This window comes from Macaca nemestrina, chromosome 18 (assembly GCF_043159975.1).
Source record: "Macaca nemestrina isolate mMacNem1 chromosome 18, mMacNem.hap1, whole genome shotgun sequence".
NCBI lineage: Eukaryota > Metazoa > Chordata > Mammalia > Primates > Cercopithecidae > Macaca > Macaca nemestrina.
The window spans coordinates 67230135-67250342 of record NC_092142.1 but is presented as its reverse complement, the minus strand read 5'-3'; the positions used below and the strand labels follow the sequence as shown (position 1 = coordinate 67250342).

Here is a 20208-nt window from a genome sequence, read left to right as displayed (position 1 = left end):
AGGAGAATTGCTCGAACCTAGGAGGTGGAGGCTGCAGTGAGCCAAGATCACACCACTGCACTCCAATCAGGGTGAGAAGAGCAAAACTCCGTCTCAAAAAAAAAAAAAAAAAAAAATACATATGGTTAACAGAAATAAAGCATTATTATATAACCAAAAGAGTATAAGAAAATCTGTTTTCTAGGCAGGACAGCTCTATCACCAAAAAGCAAATAACCTTGAATGAGTACTAGAGATACTTGTGCCTGTTTCCTCCTATGCAAATAAAACATGGAATCAGAATCATCTAAATTATGTCCTAAAGATCTAAGTACTAGTCTCAATATTTCAAGTCATACCAGCTAACCTGCCCAAGGTCCACAGTTCCCCAGGATTGAGTACACGTCAGGTTCCAGGGTCTTTTCTTATATCTGGCTTTTGTATATGTCAGGAAAAAACATTCACTATCTCAATCGGATGTTGTAAATAATTTGAACAAAAGCTCTGTTAAGTCTTATACAGCTAAAGTGTCAGCTTACAGAGGTTAAGCACCTCCTAGCATGAAGGCTGACATTTTAATGAAATGAAGATGATCAAGTGATACTTAAAGCATCTGAATCATAGCTTCATGATTTGGTCCTTAGATGGCATCAAGCCCCCATTCTCATTTACAGATAAGAAAACTGTGGCCAATAGAGTTTGTCTATAGTTTACAGAGCTACATAGTCAAACTATCATGAGAAACCATTTTCTAATTCCAAGATCAGTACTCTTCCACCCAAACATGTTAGCTCATTTCCACATGAGAAAATCAAACCAGCAACCCAGACTGTATGCCTCAGCCTACACTTCAGACACATACATTACATTATAAGTAAAACAGAAAATAAGCTATTATAAATAAGATCTTAAAACATCATCAAAAGCTCACTTACAGCACTCAACGGGTATAGAGGCTATCTGCAGAGAAAGGACTTTTCCATTGGGCTGTGGGATGTGTACACGAAACACAAGTCGTACTCTAGTATTCTTTCTGCCAATATCAGTTTCTCCTTTTCGAAGTTCTATATCTGAATTGCGGAGTTTCAAAATACCTGCACAATCAATACTAAAGAGAAAAATATAAAAATTTAATTTGTTTATTGATAATTGTGGTTATAAACAACTCAACTACACAGAAATTGTTAATTTGTCAGAAAAAAACTACCCAAAATTCGGTCAAAACAGAAAGATATGTATGATTGCTATTCTCTGCTAAACTGAAGTTTAGGCATTAAAAATATTTTTGTATGATAAAAGTGCAAAACTAAGTAGAGCAGATTGTCTGCAAAGGTTAGTAATTTCTCTTCATTCCTGTACTTGCATGCCTATCCTCCTGCCATTAAGATGTACAGTATCTATGCCTGCTCTCCTTGAGAATTGGCCTATGACGTGCTTTGACAAATGGAGTGTGGCCAAGTGACAGTATGCAAGTTATGAGCCTAACACTGAAGAACGCTGGTAACTTCCACTTTTGCTATCTTGGAGTCCTGAGTAAGAAGTCCAACTAGCATGGTGCAGAGAAAGGCCCAGACAATCCCTAACCACTCCAGCCACCCTAGCCATTCTGGATGTTCAACCCCAGCTGAGCTCCCACTGAATCCAGGTACTTAAGTGACCCCAGCTGACACCATGTGAATGGACCAGCTGAGCTCAGTCAACCCAAAGAATCATGCAAAATAACAGAGTGATTACTATAAGCCATTACATTTTCGGAGTGTTAGAACTAAACAGTTGAAATAAAGTAAAGACTCTTTAATTCTATACATGTAACTAGGTCAGAACAACAAATAATTCATTAACAGCATATTTAGACTTTTATAGTGATGTATTTATTAATAAAAACAATCCATCAGGCTAAAATTCTTGAATTTTTAAGGAATGCACATATAAGATGAAGGTTCTGCATTTAAGGTATAACATTTCATCATCTGCTAACTTTATTATTAAGTATGACTGTTTAACACACTATTGTGGCAGGAAACAACAGAAGCTACAAATACCTTTGTTACTCACATATTGGAAGAATAAAGCAAACGGATAACTAATTATGATCAAATATACTAGTTAACCTTGCTAACAAGGCATTCCTTGTTATCTGTCCTCTTATTGGATCTATCAACAGTTCCAACCCCAATGCACAGAGGTTGCAGAAGTCACTTTGAAGGACAATATATTACAGAACTAGGATACCAAGACAAGAACCGGCCAGGTGCACTGGCTCATACCTGTAATCCCAGAACTTTGGGAGGCTGAGGTGGGCAGATTACTTCAGGTCATAAGTTCAAGACCAGCCTGACCAACATGGTGAAACCCTGTCTCTACTAAAATACAAAAATTAGCCAGGCATGGTGGTGTGTGCCTGTAGTCCCAGCTACTTGGGAGGCTGAGGCAGGAAAATTGCTTGAGCCCAGGAGGCAGAGGTGCAGTGAGCCGAGATCACACCATTGCTCTCCAGCCTGGGCGACAGAGCAAGACTCCATCTCCACAAAAAAAAAAAAAAAAAGACAACCAGTAAAGCAGAAGAAGAATCCCAAAAGGAATTAAACCACTCCAAATTTTTCATCTTCAGAAAGACACAGAAGACATTTTTTAAATGCAACAATTTTGAAAACTAAAAAAGCATTTGCCATTTATAGATAACAAATTATATAACTGATATTGAACAATTGCACTGTAGCTCAAAGCAGTATTGATCAAGTTACATCAAATTAGTGATTATTCATGCTAACATGTCAACATGGGTCTTCAAGGGAAATAGCAGAGATCATCTGTGTTATTAAGTATTGAGCAAAGGCATTCTAGCAGTAAGCTAAGTTTCTAATAGATGTGAAATAACAGTACTAGAAAGTACATCTGAAAACTCTTAAATACAAAAAACAAAAAAGCAAGCAAAACAAAACAAGAAAAAAACTCTTATGTAGCAATGAAAATAAGTATTAAATTATCTTTAAAACTACATTTATTTATTTATTTAAAGTATGTATTTATGTTTTGAGACAGAGTCTTGCTCTGTTGCCAGGCTGGAGTGCAGTGGTGCCATCTCGGCTCACTGCAACCTCCACCTCCCAGGTTCAAGGGATTCTCCTGCCTCAGCCTCCCAAGTAGCTGGGATTACAGCCACGCACCACCATGCCCAGCTAATTTTTTTGTATTTTCAGTAGAGACGGGTTTCACCATGTTGTCCAGGATGGTCTCGATCTTCTGACCTTGTGATCCGCCCACCTCAGACTCCCAAAATGCTGGGATTACAGGCGTGAGCCATCAAGCCATTTTAAATCAAGGTGTAGCACTGCTACATTGATATTAATCCAATGTTAAAAAACAGAGGAGCTGCAAATAGCTAAGGCAATAAATACTGGCATCCTATATTTAAAGCATCTTGTACGGTAGGCTTATGGGTTAGTGTAATGGTCTTAAAAAAGAGATTAGGCTTGAAATAACCAAGCCTGTGGCTTAGTAGGCAAAACCAAGGGAATATCTACCAATTTTTCCACACCTTATTGCCTTAAAAGAACAGTAAAGACACTTAATACATACTTAAGGCTCACTTATGCATAAATTATTTTGAACCATGGTCTTATCTGTCACCTGGGAATTTTAAACCCACCATTATCTGAAACTATTATTATATTTAACCACTGTACTGAATAATATAGTTACATTCAACAAGCTACTAGGATACTTCTATCCTAACAATTAGCTACTGAGTAAATAGGCTCATTTATATTAGCTACCCTGTTACCTACAGGACCTAAAAAAGGTTTCTTAGGTTTAGTAACATCCTAGTTTCCCCTTATTTAATCCTCTCTCCAATATACATAATGCTTGGGTCCTACAGAACTCCTGTTCCACAATCTACCAGTACAGAGCAGACTGAATGGTCAAGAAGTTTCAGGTATGTGTGTGGTAGGGTTGCAGGGGGAGGACTAGCTGTATGTTACTAGTCAAGTGGTATTTCTGCAGCCTGGTCCTTTCTGGTCTAATACACACAGACAGTATATGCCAGATCTGGCTGAGGAAGGGACATAAATTATGACTATTACCCTTGTTCCACATGCTAGTAAATGGAAGATGATGGAGGAGACAGGTAAATTTAGATCCTACTGCTCCAATTCTTTCACATTATTTGGGATATGAGCCTTTCCCAATTTCTTGATAATTTTTCATAGAAATTAATGTACTCTTTTCTATTTATTGGTTTATATACTATTTTCAGAAAGGATATGAGGCATTGTACAATATAGATACAAATAAAGCCAAGAAAAAATAAATAGAAAAAATTTTAAAACACAATAGGAAGTAAATCCAAGTCTAGAGTTGAAGAAATTACTATAATTACTGTAAATGAGCTTGACTATGAAGTTCCTGGAAGCCAAGGCTAAAAGTAAATGTGATAAAGTTGTTATAGGCCGCTTGTTGTATGGTAAAGCAAAATCTACCACGCCATCAGGAAACACTAACATTTTTCCTTTAAGTTGAAAGGACTGTGTGTGTGTGTGTGTGCATGCACACATGCATGCAATAGTGACCAACCTAAGAGAAACTGTCTTTAATAGTGGTTTTTCAGATTATGAAGTATGTTTATGGCTATTTCTCATACTGTCCCTTAAGTCAAGAAACAGAATAAACTTGTAATTTTTCTATTTAACTTGATTCGAATATCGTGCTTTGAATATCCAGAGGAATGAACGCAAACATGGCCTGCAAACTATCGTCTAGGGATCAATTTCTTGAGTTTTTGGAAAAAGATAGTTCAAAGGTGATTTTTAAATGTCCCTCTACAACTGACTAATCACATATCACATGCTTCTGATGCTATATAAAAAAGTAAGATGCCAGAACAAAAGGGAAGAAGGCTACCTGCATTCTCATTCAGAGGTTGGGCACCTTACCTTATTTGAAAATGTGTCCAATAGGATGCCTAGTGTCAATATTTTTCTCAAGAAAAAGTTTTGCTCGAGTATCTGAATAAATACAGGCTGAGATTCCAAAGTTCTTTCTACATTATAGAACACAAATGTTTAAGGCCGGTGCAGTGGCTCACATCTACATTCCCAGCACTTTGGGAGGCTAAAGCAGGTGGACTGTTTGAGGCCAGGAGTTCGAGACCAGCCTGGTCAACATGGCAAAACCCTGTCTCTACTAAAAATACAAAAATTAGCCAGGAGTGGTGGCGCACAGTGTGTAATCTCAGCTACTTGGGTGGCTGAAGCACGAGAATCACCTGAGCCTGGGAGGCAGAGGTTGTAGTGAGCCAAGATGGTGCCACTGTACTCCAGCCTGCGCAACAGACTGAGACTGTCTTTAAAAAAAAAAAAAAGGCCGGGCGCGGTGGCTCAAGCCTGTAATCCCAGCACTTTGGGAGGCCGAGACGGGTGGATCACGAGGTCAGGAGATCGAGACCATCCTGGCTAACACAGTGAAACTCCGTCTCTACTAAAACTACAAAAAAAAAACTAGCCGGGCGAGGTGGCGGGCGCCTGTAGTCCCAGCTACTCAGGAGGCTGAGGCAGGAGAATGGTGTAAACCCGGGAGGCGGAGCTTGCAGTGAGCTGAGATCCGGCCACTGCACTCCAGCCTGGGCGACAGAGCGAGACTCCGTCTCAAAAAAAAAAAAAAAAAAATTAAGAGTAGAGATTATCAGCTTAGCTGTCTGCCTTTGCCATGAAAAAACTCCGTCACAGCCCCTTTGCAATGATTTGCTGGGTTGGGTTCTTGAGTACCGTTCTTGCAGTAGCCTGGGATGGATGTTATTCCCACCTTAAGAAAGGTCTGTGGGCCAGGTGCGGTGGCTCACGCCTGTAATCTCAGCACTTTGGGAGGCCGAGATGGGCAGATCACGAGGTCAGGAGATCGAGACCATCCTGGCTAACACGGTGAAACCCCATCTCTACTAAAAATACAAAAAAATTAGCCAGGCGTGGTGGTGGGCGCCTGTAGTCTCAGCTGCTCGGGAGGCTGGGGCAGGAGAATGGCATCAACCCAGGAGGCGGAGCTTGCAGTGAGCCAAGATCATGCCACTGCACTCCAGCATGGGCAACAGAGCGAGACTCCGTCTCAAAAAAAAAAAAAAAAAAAAAAAAAAAGTCTGTAGTGTAGTTTGAAAACAATTTCTGTAATAAAAATCTAAGTTTCCCATGCCTGGTTGTGCCTACTACCCATTGATAGGTGCCTACTCAATATCCTTCTTTACTTCTTCCTTAGTAACAGGCCCCTACATTGTTTTGTTTGTTTTTTGTTTTTAAAGACAGGATCTCACTCTTGCCTAGGCTGCAGTGTAGTGGCACTATCTCGGCTAATGGCAACCTCTGCCTCCCGGGCAAGCGATTCTCCCACCTCAGACTCCCAAGCAGCTAGGACTACAGACAGGCACCACTGCACCCGGTTAATTTTTGTAATTTTAGTAGAGACAGGGTTTCGCCATGTTGCTCAGGCTAGTCTCAAACTCCTGAGCTCAGGTGATTCGCCTGCCTCGGCCTCCTGAAGTACTGGGATTACAGGCATGAGCCATGGTGTTTGGCCTCCCTAAATTATTTGAGGTGACAATGTGTTCTGGTAAACATAACTATGTGTTCCTTACATATAAGCATGATCAATGAGATGTAGAGTTGTTAAGTAGGTTTTAGGGAAAGGCTCTTAAAAGAGGATTCAACTCCAATGGAAGTTCCCTTTTACCTTTCCTCCACACCTTTCTCTTTATTATCCCTTCTGGTAATAAGGATGTCATGGCTAGAGCTCCAGCAGCCATTTTAGATCGTAAGACAATCTTTAGGATGGAAACTACATGCTAAAGATGTCAGAGAAGAAAAAACTTGCTTGGGGCCCTAATGACTTACGCAGCTACTGTGCTAGCCCTAAAATGTCTACCTGTATATTTCTTTTATGTGATAAAACACTAAACCTCTAACTGTTCAAGCCACTGCATATCAGGTTTCTATTAGAGGCAACTATATATAATCCTAACTGATCCTTCGGTACAAAACTCTATTGCATTCTCTTTCAGAAGTTGGCCACCTTATCTTATTTGGAAATGGGTCAAGTGGGATGCCTGGAGGTAAAGTCAAAAGTTTTCCTTAAAGAAATAAAAAAATCGTAATTGTATCATAATTATTTATTGTCTACCCTATTAAATAGACTGTGGGCCATTTGATGAAAATCCAGATACAGTATTTATATCTCTCTTACCTAGGATAATGGCTTGCCTGGTAGTATATAGTATAGAAACACTTACTGAATTGAATTTTCCTTCTGGAAATATGCTACCACTCTCAGAAAATGTACTAAATGTACATTATTTACGTAATACCATTAGAACAATATTTTATATTTATATTCAAAAATATATTTACTTTTTTTCTGAAAGTATAGAGAAAAAAAGAACTGCACATTTTAGGTATATTTCAAAATACCTGGCTGACATATTGTTTTCAGGAAGAAGTGGAATTTCCAGAACTTTTGTACTGGCAATTATTATCTCTTGGCTTGCAGTAGCGACTGTCTTCCCAGTGATTCGATGCACCTGGTAAAATGCATGAGGTCGTAAATATCGATCATCTGCTGTCCCAATAAACATTTGTAGATTTATCGGCTTTTCGTTATAGCCCAGGAGCTAATCAGGAAGAATAAACATAGAAAAGCACAATTCATTATCCATTTGCATTTTACAATAAGCCAACAATAGTAAGTCTATTATATCTCTATCATATACTATTGATACACAAAATATTATTTCAAAAAATACAACCAAAAGTAACCAGTGAGCAGCCCTCCAAATTTCTTTAAGAAATAAAACATTGTATATGTTACATAAAGGGATGTGGGGTTTTGTTTTTTTTTTTTAAGATAAATATCTAGATAGACCAAAATTGTACAAAGCTTTCTGACTCTGCTGTAGAAAACACAAAAGAAATACTGATTCTGCACTCTGGGCAACATTAACCATTCAGACTGGACCTAAAGATTTGGGTATATGGGAAGGTCCTCTAACAGACTGTTAAATCAGAGGCACTTTGTTTTAGTAGAAAGAGTCTGAAAACCCCTATTGTATATATTATAAACTTACAATTTCAACTGACTTAACAGGCCTGGGCTAACTGACTTTCCTTGGTATCCTTCACTACTGCTAAGGTTAACTATGTTAGACTGACATGGGAGAGCTGCTGGAGGCAAAAACAGTGATCACAAGAAAGCAGGCAATTAAAAGAAATAGAACTTGAAGATGTATACAAATAGCACTTAGGGAGACATGGATGGCTGAGTAGCACCGACTTGACCCATCTTCCTGCAGATAACAACTATAAACTGGAAAAAACATAAAAAATGACCTGATGGAGAGCAACCAAAAACAAGCAGATACTGGAGGCGAGTTGAAATATACACGTTATAACATATGTGTTATTACAAAGGGCATGTTTCCTGTTTTTATGGCTTTTAACCTGAGAAAAAGCCATAGTCCATGCCTTACAGACCAGCTAAAACTCCCATAAAAAACCTATAGCCCGTGGCCGGGCGCGGTGGCTCACACCTGTAATCTCAGCACTTTGGGAGGCCGAGGCGGGTGGATCACGAGGTCAGGATATCAAGACCATCCTAACACAGTGAAACCCTGTCTCTACTAAAAATACAAAAAATTAGCCAGGCATGGTGGCATGCACCTGTAGTCCCAGCTACTTGGGAGGCTGAGGCAGGAGAATTGCGAGCCCGGAAGGTGGAGGTTGCAGTGAGCCGAGATTGAACCACTGCACTATAGCCTGGGTGACAGAGCAAGACTCCGTCTCAAAAAAAAAAGACACACACACACACAAAACAAAACAAAACAAAACAAAACAAAAAACAGAAAACACCAAACCTACAGCCCAAAGCCTCTGGAAAGTGATAAGGAAACCCCAGAAAGGAGTCAGAGGCAGGGAGCTCCAAGCTACACATAGAAACTCTGCCCAAACCTTTCTTTGGCTGACTTCTGAAACATGATCAAACAGGACAGACCCCAAGCAGCCTAGCTAAGGCTAAAACTGAAATGAGATTTTGAGCTGCCACCAACCTCAGGGAGACAAGTTTTCCAGGCTGACTCCAACCAAGTTAAATGCCTACTTAAGCAAACAATTTCAACAATCTTCAGGGGAGAGACAGACAGACAGACAGAGAGGGAGAGAAGGAGAGAGACAGAGGGAGAGAGAGAGGCAGAGAGAGAGGGGGAGAGAAAGGGGGGAGAGAGAGAGAGAGAGAGACAGAGGCAGATAGAGACAGAGAGAGAGAGAGAGAGAGAGAGAGAGAGAGAGAGAGAGAATGTGTCTGTGCCTTTGTTTTCTATGTCTTTTTTTTTTCTTTTTTATTGCCTAATTGCTCTGGCTAGGACTTATAGCATAAAGCTGAATCGCAGTAGTGAAAGCAAGCATCCTTGTCTTGTTCCTGACGTTAGAGGGAAACCTTTCAGTCTTTAACCATTAAGTATGATGTTAGCTGTGGGTTTTTCTTTTTTTTTTTTTTTTTTTTTTGAGACGGAGTCTCGCTCTGTAGCCCAGGCTGGAGTGCAGTGGCCGGATCTCAGCTCACTGCAAGCTCCACCTCCCGGGTTTACTCCATTCTCCTGCCTCAGCCTCCCGAGTAGCTGGGACTACAGGCGCCCGCCACCTCGCCCAGCTAGTTTTTTATGTATTTTTAGTAGAGACGGGGTTTCACCGTGTTCGCCAGGATGGTCTCGATCTCCTGACCTTGTGATCCGCCCGTCTCGGCCTCCCAAAGTGCTGGGATTACAGGCTTGAGCCACCGCGCCCGGCCAAGCTGTGGGTTTTTCAAGATTCCCCTCTATTCCCAGTTTGCTGTTTTGTTTTGCCTTTTTTTTTTTTTTTTTTTTGAGACAGAGTCTCGCTGTGTCACCCAGGCTGGAGTACAGTGGTGCGATCTCGGCTCACTGCAACCTCCACCTCCTGGGTTCAAGCAATTTTCCTGCCTCAGCCTCCTGAGTAGCTGGGATTACAGGAGCCCGCCACCATGCCCAGCTAATTTTTGTATTTTTAGTAGAGACGGAGTTTCACCATGTTGGCCAGGGCAATATTGAACTCCTGACCTCAGGTGATCCGCCCGCCTTGGCCTCCCAAAGTGCTTGGGATTACAGGCACTCATGAGCCACTGCGTCTGGCTGTTTTGCTTTTTTTTAAATCATAAAAGGCTGCTGAATTTTGTCAAAGGTTTTTTTCTCTATCAACTGAGATGACCACATGGTTTTTCCCTTCATTCTACTATGTGGTATATTACATAGATTAATTTTCATATGTTGAACCACTCTTGCTTTCCTGGGACAGATCCCACTTGATCATGGTGTATAATCTTTTGTAGTGTGCTGCTGGATTTGGTTGCTGAGCCTTTTGTTGAAGACTGTTGCATGTATATTCATGAAGGATATTGGTTTGCAGTTTTCTTCTCTTGCATCTTTGTCCCCATCATTATCCATTTGTTTGTTGTTGTTTTTGAGACGAAGTCTCGCTCTTGTCCCACAGGCTGGAGTGCAGTGACACGATCTTGGCTCACTGCAACCTCCACCTCCCGGGTTCAAGCAATTATCCTGCCTCAGCCTCCCAAGAAGCTGGGATTACAGGTGCCTGCCACCACACCCAGCTAATTCTTATATTTTTAGTAGAGACGCAGTTTCACCATGTTGGCCAGGCTGGTCTCAAACTCCTGACCTCAGGCGATCCACCTGCCTCAGCCTCCCAAAGTGCTGGGATTACAGGCGTGAGCCACCACGCCCAGCCAATCCATTTGACTAAAAAAAAAAAAAACTGTCCCTGCCCTACTGAAATTCTTCCATCTCTTCATGTATACAGAGCCCACCTTTTCCTCAAGGTAATTTAGAGTTCTATTATAGTAATTCCAAAGTCTCTTTCCAATATCTAATCTAAGCCTTCTCTCAGTCTGCTACCATTGAGTGTTTTCTCTCTTTAATGTGGGCCACATTTTCGTGTGTGTGTGTGTGTGTGTGTGTGTGTGGTTGTTTATTGTTTTAATGGACCTTTAGTATAAAAAAGTCTAGAGACTCAAGCAGAAAATATTTACCTCCAGAAAGGGGCATGCTATTTCTTTTGTAAGGTCACAGTTCTTAAACTGTGTCTGGACTTTAACTGAAGGAATAGTCTGATTCAGTATAGCACTGGCTTCAAAGGCCTGGCGGGTGGAATGTCTCTCTCTTTTGCCTGGCACGGAATCTGAGAGCTGGCAAGGAATCTGAGAGCTGGCAAGATTCCAGAGGTCTACCTATGCTTCACAACCAAGTCTCCGATCCTTGAAACTGTTGGAAGACCTTCCTCTGATTTACCACCTGGCTGCTGATTTTTTAATCTATGAGGATTTCTCTATGCTCTTCAGTCTTGCTCTTTGTTTCTGAGCCTCAGGGTATCTCTTCAGCTTTGTTACTAGATCTTGGGTCTTTTGAGATTGGCTTGGAGAGACTTCTTTCAGCTCTCCTGATAATACTCCAGTCTTTGTAAATGAGAGCCTAAGTGCCTAAGGGTTTCTGCCTTCAGCAGGTAAAACTATGAAGAGAGGGGGTCTCAGTTCTCCTGCCATGCCTCCTCCTCCTTGGGATGGTAGCCTTCTTGTATTTGGTGGAGTCTTACAGGTGAGTTTTATTCCCCTCCACTTGCCCAGTCTTGGCTTTACAGTGGAATTTGTAGCCAGGCAACTTCATAATTTATTGGTTATCCTCCCTGTACCCAGAAGAAGACATTAAGACTTTTGCCTATTATTGGGTAATATAATTTTACCCAGGATATTTTTCAGTGCTGTAACATTTATAAAGAAGCAATTAAAGCTGGACTATTGCAATAGCCTTATAACTGCTCTGTCTTCCCTCTTGTTGCCCTATAGCCCATTCTCTATCCAAGAGTCAGAATAAACTTGTTAACATGAATTGGATAACTTTGACTCCCCTGCTCAGAACTCTCTAATGGCTTCCCTTCACATTTAGAACTAATTCAAATTCCCTATGATGGTTTACACAGCATAAGGTGATTAAGGCCCTGGCTAAATTGTTGGCCTTACCTTTGCCTACTCCCTCCCTTGCACAGTCTGCTCTAGCCTTACTGGCCTTATTGCATGAACCACTCAAGCTCATTCCTACTGTCAGGGCTTTCACACTAAATATTTTATCCCTCTGAAATATCATTCCCTCTGATCTTCATGCTACTTGACTTGATTCAAATACATAAAGGTCAGTTCCCTCAGAGGAGACCACAATATTTAAAATATCGTATCTGTCTCCTTATCTTGCGCTTGCCTACATCCTATATTAAGAATAAATTCCTGCCCTTTCAGGAGCTTCAGGTAAGCATATGATAAAAATCAATTAAGGCTCTATGAAAGAGAAAGGATGAAATCATGGAAACAAGTTGAGAGAGCTGAAGCACTAAAATCATGTGTGCTGAAAGTTTAAACTAGGGTGGAGGCAGGATCATAAATAGAAAATAGAAATGGAAAGGGATGAATGCAATAAATCTTTCCTAGAAGGCCCTAAAGAGATTTTCGTAACTAACTATACATAGAATAAAAGAGGGATCAAATAAGTCAGAAGTTCTGAGCTTCAGTACCCAGGAGAATGATGGTATCACTAGCAAACAAAGTATAGGCCTGGCCATCATGGCTCACACCAGTAATCTCAACACTTTGGGAGGCTGAGGCAGGAGGAACTGCTTGAGGCCAGGAGTTCAAGACCAGCAACACAATGAGACCCCCCTCTCCACACACACACACACACACACACACACACACACACACACACACACACACTAGCTGAGCATGGTGGTGTGCTCCTGTAGTCCTAGCTACTTTGGAAAGCTAAGGTGGGAGGGTTGCCTGATCCCAGAGTTCAAGGTTACAGTGAGCTATGATTATGCCACTAAACTCCAGGTTGGGTGACAGAGTGTGAGACATTGTCTCTTAAAAAAATACTAATGTGAAGAAGTCACTGATTTTGGAAAAAAATGATGTCAATGCTGGTCACACTGTAGTCAAGGTAACAGTGAGACATCTATATGGAAATATGAGGTTACATAAGATGTACATGCTTTTAGCCCAGCTATAATGCTATGGCACAATAAATACAATGCTTTGCTATCTAACCTTATTTTTTGGGGGGGGAGGGGATGGAGTCTCACTCTGTCACCCAGCCTGGAGTGCAATGGTGCCACCCAGGCTCACTGCAACCCCTCCTGGGTTCAAGCAATTCTCCTGACTCAGCCTCCCAAGTAGCTGCGAGTACAGGTGTGCGCCACCATGCCCAGCTAAATTTTTGTATTTTTAATAGAGATGGAGTTTCACCTTGTTGGTCATGCTGGTCTTGAACTCCTGGCCTCAGGTGATCCACCTGCCTCAGTCTCCCAAAGTGCTGAGATTACAGGCGTGAGCCACTGCACCCAGCCTGCTATCTAATTTGATAACAAGATAACACACAGTCCACTGTGCCTCAAAATAATGACATTCGATATCTGCTTTCTTTTTCTTGACATGATGAGTATGTACTGATTATTATTATTATTATTATTTTTTTTTTTTTTGAGACGGAATCTCGCTCAGTCGCCCAGGCTGGAGTGCAGTGGCGCGATCTCGGCTCACTGCAAGCTCCGCCTCTGGGTTCACGCCATTCTCCTGCCTCAGCCTCCCAAGTAGCTGGGATTACAGGCGCCCGCTGCCACGCCCGGCTAATTTTTTGCATTTTTAGTAGAGATGGGGTTTCACTGTGTTAGCCTGGATGGTCTTGATCTCCTGACCTCGTGATCCGCCCGCCTTGGCCTCCCAAAGTGCTGGGATTACAGGTGTGAGCCACCATGCCCGGCTGATTATTATTTTTTTAAAGTCCCAATGTAGCAATATATGTGGCACTTGAAACACTACTGAGTTTTAACTGCATCACTGTGATTTGTACTGCCCTGAGCAGTAGTGTGAAGTGATGAGAGTGCCACTTATGTTCTCTGCCTTACTCTGTCATTGTAATACAAAAGTAACCAGTCAATACATAAATGAAAAACAATAGTTATGGATGCTTAGTGTGGAATTCCACATAATTTTCAAATAACAAAATAGTATTCTTTTGATTTTTTTTTCTCCAACCATGTAAAAATGTATAAAAACCACTCCTAGATCACAAGCTATACAAAAACAGGTAGAGCCAATGTGAAGGCATGTACCTGTAGTCCCAGCCACCTGAAAGACTGAGGCAGGAGGATCATTCCTGCCTCTGAGGCCAGTTCAAGGCTGCAGTGAGCTATGATTGCACCACTACACTCCAGCCTGGGCGAGAGCAAGGTCTTTAAAAACAAAACACCAGGTGTAGGGCCCATTTTGGCCTATAAAAGCCATATTTTGATAACCCCTGGTTTAGAATGGTATTTCTTTTTCTTCCTAGCAAATGCTTTAACATCCAGTAGAATGGTACTTTTTTTTTTTTTTTTTTTTTTTTTTTTTTGAGACAGTCTCACTCTGTTGCCCAGGCTGGAGTGCGGTGGCATGATCTCGACTCACTGCAATATTCGCTTCCCCGGTTCAAGTGATTCTCCTGACTCAGCCTTCCTAATAGCTGGGACTGCAGGCACACACCACCATGCCCAGCTAATTTTTTTTTTTTTCGGGGGGGTATTTTTAGTAGAGATGGTGTTTCACCATGTTGGCCAGGCTGGTCTTGAACTCCTGACCTCAAGTGATCCGTCCACCTCGGCCTCTCAAAGTGCTGGGATTATAGGCATGAGTCACTGTGCCCTAACTTTTTTTTTTTTTTTCTTTTTTTTTGAAACAGAGCCTCACTCACTTTGTCTGTCAGGCTACAGTGCAGCGGCGCAATCTAGGCTCACTGGAACCTCTGCCTCCCAGGTTCAAGTGATTCTCCTGCCTCAGCCTTCCAAGTAGCTAGGATTACAGGTACCTGCCATCACACCCAGCTAATTTTTGTATTTTTAGTAGAGACGGGGTTTCACCATGTTGGCTAGGCTGGTCTCAAACTCCTGGCCTCTGGTGATCCACCCGCCTCGGTCTCCCAAAGTGCTGGGATGATAGGCGTGAGCCACTGTGCCCAGCCTAGAATGGTATTTCTTAACTTGGACAGTATCACCCTCTGCAGGGGAAGGTGGTGGTAGAGCAGAGGCATTTTTTAAATGTTGTGAAGATGTGTTTAGTTGCCAACATAAGTGGGGTGCACTATAGGTACTTAAGGAGAGAGGGCCAGAGATTCAAATTTCACTCAATACATGGGATAACTACAGTTCTTCAAAGTGAATAGTCTACATCTCACAGAACTTGAGAATATCCCATCAGACATTCATGTATAAGTAAAATGTTTATAAACTTAGAACTCCTTACTATATATTAATACCCCCAAATGATGCAGTTTTAACATACATGAATTTTTCATGAGTACAACTTACCAGGAAAAGAGCTCATCATTTCAGAAAATCATGTCATTTTCAGTAATGCCACTCAGGGAATTTAGGGTGATGATCAAACGCCTGCCTTTGTACCTGGCAACATTCACACTGATAGTGCAGGTGTAAGTGTCTAACTACTTCACTGTGTCTTCTAGTCATTATCAAGCAGGTGTAAGTGTCCAACTACTTCACTGTGTCTTCTATAGTCATTATCAAGCCTTTTCACTTTGAAACTTTTTTTTTTTTTTTTAGATGGGGGCCCACTACTTTGCTCAAGCTGGTCTCGAACTCCTGGACTCAAACGTCCTCCTGCCGCAGCCACCCAAGTAGCTGTGATTACAGGTGTGAGCCACAATGCACAGTCATGCTTTTAAACTACTGTATTAGTCCATTCTCATACTGCTATAAGAAACTGCCCAAGACCGGGTAATTTATAAAGGAAAGAGGTTAAATTGACTCAAAGTCCCCCATGGCTAGGGGGACCTCAGGAAACTTACAGTCATGGTGGAAGGTAAAGGGGAACCAAGGTACCTTCTTCACAAGGTGGCAGGAGGGAGAATGAATACAGGAAAAACTACCAAACACTTATAAAGCCATCAGATCTCATGAGAACTTACTATCAAGAGAACAGTAAGGGGAAACCACCGCCATGATTCAATTACCCCCATCTGGTCTCTCCCTTGACACGTGGGAATTATGCGGATTACAATTCAAGATGAGATTTTGGGTGGAGACATAGCCAAACCATATCAACTATAATGTAGTTTATATATTTTTTCCTCTTAATAGTATTGCATTATAACTGATATTCTTAAAATTATACATGTAGTCAATTATATCACTTTTTTTTTTTGGATTCAGGGTCTTGCTATGTCACCTAAGCTACAGTGCAATGGCACAATCATAGCTCAACACAAACCTGAGCTTCTGGGCTCAAAGGATCCTTCCACTTCAGTCTCTAGAGTAGCTAGGACTTCAGGAGTGTGCCTCCAAACCTGGCTTATTTTTTGTTGTTGTTGTAGATATAGAAGTCTCGCTAGGTTGCCCTGGCTAGTCTTAAACTCTTGGTTTCAAGCAATCTTCCTACCTTGGCCTTCCAAAATGCTATTACAGGCATGAGCCACTGTGCCTGGCCTAACTGTATTATCTCTAAATTTCCATTTCATGTTAATAAAGTAGCATTACAAAATGGATGTGGGGCTTTTTTTGAGAGTCGGGCTGGGTCTGATAAGAGTTGAGAACCACTGGTCTAGAAGACTTGTAACCCAAGAGGCACAAAGACCTCAGGATATAACCACCAAAGGTTTATAACAATGTTTTGCAAGAGGCAAGATTCTTTATTATAATTCATACTGCAGAAACAATTCCACATTCAAGGAAGATGACAAATCATAATTCCAACTACCCTTCTCAAAGGATAAAAGTAGAGCATATAAAGCAGGAAAAAATAGCTAATAAATAAATGGAAAAATGCTCAAGCTTATTAGATATCAAATAAATAAGAAAACCATTTTTAACCTATCAAAAAAGCAAAGAACAGAGAAGTGGTAATAGTCTACACAGACTTTTCCCCTTTGTGACTGTTTATATGATTTGCTCATTTTCTGTTTTGATTTTAGCATTATTAATTTTATAAGCCCTTTATATATACTAAGCATATTAACCCTTTGTCTGCCTTACAAGTTATAAATATGGGTTTTGTTTTCCATTTATCACCGATTCTGGTTCAATTTCTGCTCCTCAAAAGGCAACCATTTGTAAGCCTTTTCACCGTTTCTTTTGGAACTTACTTCTATATTTCTAAGGAACATGTTAATACTGCTATTTCCTAATGTTTTTCAAGGTTAAATATATTATCTTTTGAACTTTCAATGTTTGCATTATAACTGTATATATGTTACTTGCAGCTCAGCCATGCAGTGTATTTTAATTATATTTCCTTTTTCATATAACTTATTTGGTTACAATTAATAATTGCCTTCTATATTAGGATTAAGTTTGGCTGCATAAACAAAAATCCAAAGTAACAGTAACTTAAACATGTTAAAAGTAAAGTTTATTTCTTACAATCTACAGGTCTTTTCTACTGGACCAGTGAGTTTGCCTAAAACACATCCTGCAGTCTTCTGCCTAGAGAGCATAATAAACCTATTGCAAGCATTGTAGGAACTAAGAAAATGGTCAGAGGTCTCGCAATTCAGTATGCAGACTTCCATTATACCATTATGCCTTCCCTTCCACCCACCCCTCCCCCATTTTAAGAACAGATCATTAAGCCTTGCGTTTAGCTCTTCTAGAATCTAGAACCTCCACTTCATTCTATAGAATCACCAGATTCTCTCAGGGTAAGACAGGCATTATCACTAGGCTGTAACACACAAGTAAGAAACATCTGGGAAATTTAACTCCTTTTTAAATTCAACTTAATTTTTTTTTCTTTTTGAGACAGAGTCTCGCTCTGCTGCCCAGGCTGGAGTGCAGTGGTGCTCCAACCTCCACCTCCCAGGTTCAAGCAATTCTCCTACCTCAGCCTCCTGAGTAGCTGGAACTACAAGCATGAGCCACCACACCCAGCTAACTTTTTGTATTTTTAGTAGAGACAGGGTTTCACCATGTTGGCCAGGTGGTCCCAAACTCCTACCCTGACGTGATCCACCCGCCTCAGCCTCCTAAGGTGCTAGGATTACAGGTGTGTGAACCACCGCGCCCAGGCTTAGCTCCTTCTTTTATAAACTTTTTTTTTTTTTTTTTTTTTTTTTTTTTGAGACAGAGTTTTGCTCTGTTGCCCTGGCTGGAGTGCAGTGGCACAATCTCGGCTCACTGCAAGCTCCGCCTCCCAGGTTCATGTCATTCTCCTGCCTCAGCCTCCTGAGTAGCTGGGACTACAGGCGCCCGCCACCATGCCCGGCTAATTTTTTGTATTTTTAGTAGAGACGGGGTTTCACAGTGTTAGCCAGGATGGTCTCGATCTCCTAACCTCGTGATCCGCCTGTCTCGGCCTCCCAAAGGGCTGGGATTATAGGCGTGAGCCACGGCGCCCGGTTTTTATAGACTTTTTATCCAATCTTCTTGTTTTCAGTCTCACCTCACATCCCACTTTCAGAGATACTCAGTATCTCAAATTCCTGAACCCTTCCAGAGCTCTTAGATGCAAAATGACTTGTGCTGCTTATTGGTTTTTTCTCACCTGCCAGCAGGCTTAAGCTACAGTTGTCTTATGTTTAGTGAAAGTAAACGTGTTCAATTTATTACATTTATGTTTCCATTTTCTGTAAATATTTTAATTTTTATGTAGTCAAGAAATCTATCAGTATTCTAATTTGTGATTTTTTTTACAAATTTTAGTGTAAAATTAATAAATTTCAAAGCTTTAATTAATGGAAACTATTCCATAAAACTATAAAATGCCAACAGGATCACAATAACAAAAATAAAGCCTAGGCCAGGTGTGATGGCTGACGCCTGTAATCCCAGCACTTTGGGAGGCCAAGACCGGCGGATCACCTGAGGTCAGGAGTTCGAGACCAGCCTGACCAACATGGAGAAACTCCGTTTCTACTAAAAATACAAAATTAGCCAGGCATGGTGGCAAATGCCTGTAATCCCAGCTACTCCGGAAGGCTGAGGCAGGAGAACTGCTTGAACCCGGGAGGCAGAGATTGTGGTAAGCCAAGATCGCGCCATTGCACTCCAGCCTGGGCAACAAGAGCGAAACTCCATCTCTAAATAAATAAATAAATCCTAAATAATCAATAACTAAAAAGAAATTGGAAAAGTTTGAGCATATATTTTATGTGTATCTGTGCAAAAACAAATTTCAGCCATTACTCTTTGGGTTTATGTGGAGGCAGATGGGATAAGTAATAATGCCACATGAGATTCATCCAGATTTATACCCAGAGATAAAAAAATGAAGGTAGAGAGTGGTTATAGTTCATTGCATCCTAAAACTCCTGTGGACTATATGTCTTTTTTTTTTTTTAGTTCACAGTTAAAGAACCTGAAGCTAACAATGATCAGGCAACTTCCTCAAATTCATGGCTATTAAGTGATTAGTCATTCCTTTTTGGAATACCTGTTGCTCTTTCATATTTAATCATAAATTTAACACATTATTCTACATGACCAACTGTTCATCTAGTGGAGAAATAAACAGCAACAACTTTACCACTTGCCTGTGAGTACTGTGAAGAGGACAGTATCTATCTTGTTATCTCCAGAGCCTAGCAGAGCGCCTAGCACACTACACACATTCAATCATTGTTGAAAGAATAAATTTTAGAATAACAAGAGTACAATTTGGTGAAGCAAAATAACTCATGAAGTTAGCCAATACGTTATTTTTCAAAGAGTTACAGGAAATTTGCTTTTATACAGAAAAAGAAAAAACAAAACAAAAGATTACAGGCATTCAAGTAGCTGGTCAAAATAAGGTAGTTAAATCTAAAATAGAGAACACAAATAAAAAATTTTGCTATTACTTATTAAGTCATCCAAATATCAAATAACATACCGGCAAGTACTCTATACCAAAGAATCCTAGTCATATTAGATGGCTGACATGTATAACAGCTTGGCAAAGTCATAAGCCACTTGCTTTTTATACTTTGATAAAATAAACTGATGTTGGAGGAAGGTATTCGCACATATAAGATTTCAAAGGGAATATATTTCATAACACATATTTTGACCAACATCTGCTCCAGATGTATATATAATACCGTAACATAGGAAAAATAGGGCTATGCCGGCTGGGCATGGTGTCTCGCACCTGTAATCC

The 20208-nt window shown here is 40.8% G+C and overlaps 1 protein-coding gene and 1 long non-coding RNA gene across 7 annotated transcripts in view; one reads left to right on the top strand and one right to left on the bottom strand.

Annotated features, from left to right (window-relative positions):
* The window catches only part of LOC105491383 (nuclear factor of activated T cells 3), a 153729-nt gene that overhangs the window by 60904 nt on the left and 72617 nt on the right, over positions 1-20208 (bottom strand). For all 6 annotated transcript variants that reach the window (XM_011757742.3, XM_011757744.2, XM_011757741.3 and 3 more), the window contains 2 exons: positions 7431-7630; positions 915-1087 (listed from right to left, as the gene is read on the bottom strand). In XM_011757742.3, the coding sequence (XP_011756044.1) occupies positions 915-1087; positions 7431-7630 (373 nt within the window). The remainder of the gene's footprint in view (positions 1-914; positions 1088-7430; positions 7631-20208) is intronic.
* Positions 11299-15755, top strand: LOC139359900 (uncharacterized). Its single transcript, XR_011616544.1, has 3 exons — positions 11299-11409; positions 11544-11635; positions 15681-15755. It is a non-coding gene; the product is annotated as an uncharacterized lncRNA (long non-coding RNA).